The 6,673-nt window shown below is 41.8% G+C and overlaps 1 protein-coding gene across 1 annotated transcript; it reads left to right on the top strand.

The window, feature by feature from the left end:
* Positions 1 to 3: 3 nt before the first annotated feature.
* On the top strand, positions 4 to 6,285 carry LOC125527767 (protease 2-like; the record flags this gene model as incomplete). The annotated part of the gene is made up of 11 exons (XM_048692283.1): positions 4 to 77; positions 406 to 563; positions 788 to 1,010; positions 1,093 to 1,234; positions 1,344 to 1,547; positions 1,956 to 2,090; positions 2,389 to 2,517; positions 3,055 to 3,443; positions 4,859 to 5,069; positions 5,207 to 5,400; positions 5,554 to 6,285. Coding segments are annotated over 11 exons (2,064 nt in total), but the record flags the coding sequence as incomplete, so codon positions are not given.
* Positions 6,286 to 6,673: the final 388 nt, after the last annotated feature.

Below are 6,673 nucleotides of genomic sequence, written 5' to 3'. Positions count from 1 at the left end.
CTCGCGCGCTGGTCGGCCGAGATGCGCGCCCGGCTGCCCCCTTCCGCCGTTTCCCCGCCTCAGCCCTGGGGCCCTTGGTTCGTACTGCTCCATTTCGTTTGATCCCATAGAGTATGACTTGGAACTGTATCGCTAGGGTATGACTTCGAACTGTTCTGTCAAATTTCATTTGCCACGTCAGGACACGGTTGGGGGATGCACTGTTCATCTAATTTCCTTGGACAATGTTGCACTTGTTATATATGCTTCTGACTAGAAACATAGCTTTTACACTCCTATTCAGGAAATAAGTGCTAATGGAAAGACGGGAGAGCACTTTTTAAAATACTTTTGCTAGGTAAATGATGCTGCACAACAAAATACAATTGCCTTTGTGTCTTACATAGCTCATGTTTGTGTATCCAGGTCATATTACCAGTACGTGCCAAACGGAATGGAGTACCCAGTTTTGTCGAGAAAGCTGAGGCCCTCTGGTGGTTTAGCAGGACGTTTCCTTAGTTATCTTTCTGACTGGGAGAAGGAAGAAGTGTTGCTTGACTGGAATGAGATCGCAGAGAAATTTGGTACGTGCTTTGCTACATAAAGTAGTCTGGTGTGATCTCCATATTTACACATAATATACTGATGTGAGCTTCAATTGTATAGTTTGATGTAGTTTGATTGTTATATTTACTGCAGTTAATTGGACATTGCTTATTTGCTTATTATCATTGATTTCTTGCGATGAGGACATTTTATTTGCTTGCGCCTGAAGACTTATCAGTGGATCATTTTGTAACTTATGCAGGTTATGTTCACATTGGGAGTTGTCGAATATCTCCTGATCATAGGTTTCTTGCATATACTCTCGATACATCTGGGGGTGAACTGTTTTCGCTGGAAGTGAAAGATCTTCAGTCTAAGCATGTCATTTTTAGTCCGCCAGACAAGGGAATTGTCAGTTTAGCATGGGCTCACGACAGTGAAAATTTATTTTATACTGTCTGTGATGAGACTCTACGTCCCAATCAGTAAGTCTCCTTCCTGCAATAGAGTGTTAAGCTCAAGAAGCTTGTAGTCTTTTACTGTATTTGATATGTTTTCATCTTATAGGGTTTTCTGTAAAAAGATGCAGTCAAATGAGGCCGGCCTTTTAGTTTTCGTGGAGGATGATGTAAACTGTTGTGTGGATATCACAAGCACAAAAGATTTCAAGTATATCACTGTGAATTCTAACACAAGGACATCATCTGAGGAAGGTTTCTATTTCAACTTTATACCCAATTCGAAATGCATTTTGCGACGTTTACAACACATGTCTTGTTTTTGATTGTTCTTTCTGATTTGTGCTTGTGTTGCTGCAGGTTTATGTGATGGAATCTGGTAATGTAAGAGAAGGCTTATGGCCTGTACAAAAACGCACCAACAAAGTACAGTACTTTTTGGAGCATCATAATGGGTTTTTCTATATTCTTACTAATGCACCCTTGAAAGATACTGAAACTGCAGTTGAAGGCTACTACCTGGCCAGGTGTAGAGCTGAAAAATCACTGATGGATAAATGGCAGGTCTCTCCCTCCTTCAGAAAGTAAACTTCTAGGCAGAGTTTATTTCTCCCTCTGTTCACAAATATAAAATGTTTTTTGATATTTCAATATGGAGTACATACGGACTGAAATGAGTGAACGAACACACTAAAATGCGTCTATGTACATTCGAACCAGAAAAAAGGTTAGAACATCTTATATTTGTGAACAGAGTGATATTCGTTAAGATAAAAATATCTTCGTCAGTGATTCAACATTGTTTTCTTCCATATCAAGTGTTGATGACATCTGTATATAAGTAGCATATTTATTGCTAGTGTGGATTTTTCGTTTTGTTGCCTGAACGCATTTCGTTGCTGAATATGCATTAGATTTATTCCCATTAGACTTCATACCTTACAAAGTTGCTGCCTGTATTTCTATTGTTAGGTTGTGGCACTCCCTGGGTCGGACTGCACATTTCAGGATATGGATATTTTTCACGAACATTTAGTTCTCTTTCTTCAAAAAGATGGGCTTCCTCTGTTTTGCTCCATCGATTTGCCAGTCCAGATCGACTTTCAGGTATGATATTTGACTTGTGTCATGTTAACCTGTTACTATTTGTATGTTTGGACATATTACTCATAGAGATGTAATACACACTTTGTCTTGGACCATAATGATTTAGATCACCAAATACTACCCACCTTGAAGCATTGACGGTCTTAATTTCACTTTATCTGTTGCACTTCCAATGTATAATCTGTACTCTGATATTGTCATTCTCTCTTCCTTTTCATATTATGGGCTAGATTGTTGCTACTCGTGATTCTGAACACTCCTGTATTAGTTATGCTGATGACTTTTGTTTTTCTCCCAGGAGCCAAAGGAATTGGGTGATTTCACTCCATGGTTTTTCCCAATACCTTCAAATTTATGCAGCATTCTTCCTGGGCCCAACAATGATTTCATGTCATCTACTTTTCGTCTGGTGGTGTCATCACCAGTGGTACAACATTCAACAAAGTTTCTCATTATTTATCTGTGTCAATGGGCATTTCCTTATATTCAATGTTGATATTGGTTTCAGCTCTTCTTTTCTCAATTCCCTGAATCTCACTCTATGATTTATATAATACTCCCTCTGTTCCTAAATATAAGTGTTTTAAGAGATTCCTCTATAGATTACATACGGAGCAAAATGAGTGAATCAATACTCTAAAAGACGTCTATATACATCCAAATGTAGTCTCTATAGTGGAATCTCTAAAAAGACTTATATTTAGGAACGGAGGGAGTAGCACCCAGCAAATTCTTTTCTACACACTCAGACCTGTTCTATCCTTTGCCACTCACATAATGCTGTACAATTTCATGAAGTATGTAATTGAACTGTATATCATGTAGAAGAATATAATTGAACCAAATATTCATCATGTTAATCTGGCGTTTTATTATGATAATTGAGCAACATTATTGTACAGTGCATCTATTGTGTTGCTAGAGATAAGTTTTCCCAATAAATGTTTAATTTGCTTGATTGTAGATTCCAGACTTAACTGTGGATTATGACATGAGAAAGAAGACATTTACTATCCTTGATCAAGAGGAAGTGACTGGCCTTTGTTCAAGTCTATACACAGTAGGACAATCCAATGTTTCAAGCATCCAACAAAATCTGCAGCTTATTGAAGATTCACAAAGTTGGAGTGATCTTTCCAAGTTAGTATCTTGTGAGAGGGTCCAAGTTGTTTCACATGATGGTGTCTCGATACCTTTAGTGATCTTGTATTCACGGGGAGCTCATATTCATGGAGAATCGCCTGGGATCTTATATGGATATGGAGCTTATGGAGAAGATCTGGATAAAAGCTGGTGTTCTGACAGGCTTAGTCTGCTTGCTCGAGGTTGGGTTCTTGCATTTGCTGATGTTAGGTACAGTTTGATGCCTGTGGCATTTTTTCAGCTTACAGGACTGCACTTCCCCATCATCATTCAGTATTTCCTAACTCATCTTACAACTTACTGCAGCATGCGAAACTCTGCATTTTTATTTGGTAAACTAGATTATTTAAGAACCAGACTAGCATACCTGCACCCTATACTTGGACTTCCTACAAGTGTGCAACACGATGTCTTTATTCACCAAATCTTAAGTATACAGAACGTTAATTTTTATTTTCACCTGAAAGAGACATTAGGTCCTAGGCTGCTATCATATTGAGACGTCGATCCATCATCTTGTGAAAGGACCGCCTGATTTCACTGTTCTGGAGTAGAGCAGGTTCCTGAGGGCGTGTTCGGAATCTATCTAGCTTCTTAAAACTTCACAAATCCAGCTTCTAAAGCTAGCTTCTCACTTCACCTGGCAATTCCGACGCGTTCGGCACGCTTGACAGCTTCTCCCAGCACTTGTACAGTACCATCACCAGCCACAGGGAAGATGCAAAGGCGAGCTCACCTTGGGTTGGGGCAAGGGGGCGAGGGAGAGGAGGCTGGCTCAGAGGACGACATGGTGAGCACCGGCATCAATGGCGTCAAGGTGGGCGTCTCCTGCCGGTGGGGTTGCTGCTCCTGGCTGGCGGCGCTGGAAAGTGCTCCTTCGGGACGGGATCTGGCGGGAACGGGGCTGGAATGGTCGGATCTACCGGCGGAGAGGCTCGCCGACCGGCGAAGGGGTGGAATCGGGCGTGGCGGCGGCGACCGGCAGCGCTGGGTAGGTCTCGAGCAGAAGAGATGTCGAGGGAGAGAGGGGAACAGGCATCAGAGCTGAGCCGTGCGAATCGTTTTCTCGACTTGGCGGTGGCATCCCCTTGTAATTATGCCGAACTCCTCACTTCTCGTTTTCCTGGAGCTGTGATTTTGGTGCTTCGTGTTTTTACATTGGACTCCGGCCGTGCTTCTCGAAGCTAGCTTCTTCGAGCTTTTTCGTTCGGCTCAGCTCCCCTCCAGCTTTATGTGAAGCGTGGAGCGGGAGGACATCCGAACACGCCCTGATATGGTGATCCATGTCACAGGTGTAATTTGCTAGAATTTTGTAAGGTGGCCATTTAATAGTCGCAAAGTTCTATCATTTTCTCCATCCAGCGCCATTTGGAGGTTATCAACATGGAGTTTGGCTTCCCCGCAAAAATATAAATAGAGTTTGGCTGAGCTGACAACTTCAATGTGGTGTGAATGTGTGATATACATCTTCCATTTCTCTAGCATGCTCCACAATAAAATCTTAAAACATGATAAGATAGTTGTTTTTGACTTTTCATGTATGATTAGAAGGAAATTCATTTTATGACTGACACCGCAAATATTATGTTCCCGATTGTTTGTAATTTCCTGGCCTAATCATGCAGGGGTGGAGGGGATCCATCATGGCATCTAGCAGGCACCAAAACCAACAAGATAAATTCAATTCAAGATTTTGCGGCATGTGGTATGCATCTTATCAAGGAAGGTTTTGTGCATGAAAGTCGTCTTTGTGCTATGGGCTGCAGTGCTGGTGGTTTGCTGGTTGGGGCGGTCGTTAATATGTTGCCAAATTTATTCTCTGCTGCAGTTCTCAAGGTAAATCTTTGAGCTCATCCGTCGATACATCATTATCATCTGGGATTTGCTGTGCTTATTCCCTTCTCTTTGCTTCTACTGGTAAATGATGTTTCTGGGCTTTCCAGTATCAGTGACATGTATTTCTACTGAAACAGGTCCCCTTTCTTGATATATGCAATACAATGTTGGATCCTACGTTACCTCTCACCATCTTGGACTACGAAGAATTTGGTGACCCTAATATCCCAGTTGAATTTGATGCAATCCGTAGTTATTCTCCCTATGACAACTTATCTCCCGGCAAATGTTACCCCTCAATTCTGGTGACTGCCTCTTTTAATGATACAAGGTTTTTGTCTACTTCATTTTACTCTTGTGATACTGCAGTTTGGATAATTTGTTTCCATGTGAAATTTTCAGCTCACAACACCGTAGTCAAGGTTTCCAGCTGTGTACTGTTGGTTTTCTTTTGAATGGCCAAAATTTCCTTTTTGTTTGACAGGGTAGGAGTCTGGGAAGCTGCTAAGTGGGTTTCAAAAGTGAGAGATGTCACGTGCCCATCCTGTTCCAAGTCTGTTGTTCTCAAAACTAATATGCAGAGTGGCCATTTTGGTGAGGGTGGACGCTTCATGCGGTGCGAGGAGACAGCCTTCGAGTATGCGTTTCTAATGAAGGCATTGGGGATGGATGATAAGTCTGCGAAGTAATGAACTGACACTCAGGGCTTACTGTGCTGCAAGAGTTGCGGTGATGCATGGAAGCAGTAATCGATATCATTACCTGCTGTAGTGACATCTGGCAACCTGGAGTGATAAGTTGGATCAGACCGCTCATAGTCCACACTATTGTCGGTTGCAGAGCCATTTTTTGTTGGTTCCTGCATTGCACCCGGCTGCTAACTGGAGCCCTCAGAGTAGCGCAAATGAATGTTGTGCGTTAAGGTGTTAAGATCAGGCATCATCTGTCTTTCCCCATCAAAATTAAGGCTAGTATCACGGGATCATAGATTGCATTCAAATTGACATATGGCTCTAGCATGATTCATCATCCTAGTTCAGATGGTACCGATGCTAGATATGGAGCTATAATGTCTGAGAATGGATATTGGTTTTGAACCCTGACTCACATATCAGGCTAGTTGTATGTCGCTGTCTTGTGTTTTGAACCTCTGAATGAGATTGGGCTTCCCTAAATTAAGATGAGCTGCATGTAACATCCATGCGTACATTTTCTATGTTTCGATCGTTGCTAAGTAGATACGTACTCCCTCCGTTCCTAAATATTTGTCTTTCTAGAGTTTCAAATGGACTACCACATACAGATGTATATAGACATATTTTAGAGTGTAGATTCACTCATTTAGCTCCGTATGTAGTCACTTGTTGAAATTTGTAGAAAGACATATTTAGGAACGGAGGGAGTAGAAAGTGAGTGGCGACCTGTTGAAGCGTGTTTAGTACATTTTCTCGGAGCTTATCTTAGTTTAAATATGCTTTCGGTAGTGACGCAATTATCTATGCTTGTAATGCACGGGGCACTCTCAGTTAAGTAGTACCAATTGGTGCAGCATGGACCCGTGATCCCAAGTCCACAGTTTTCTACGCCGACTAGATCCCAAGGCG

This window comes from Triticum urartu, unplaced genomic scaffold (genome assembly GCF_003073215.2).
Source record: "Triticum urartu cultivar G1812 unplaced genomic scaffold, Tu2.1 TuUngrouped_contig_4400, whole genome shotgun sequence".
Classification (NCBI taxonomy): domain Eukaryota; kingdom Viridiplantae; phylum Streptophyta; class Magnoliopsida; order Poales; family Poaceae; genus Triticum; species Triticum urartu.
The sequence above is the reverse complement of the archived record's forward strand: the minus strand, read 5'-3'. Positions and strand labels throughout refer to the sequence as shown.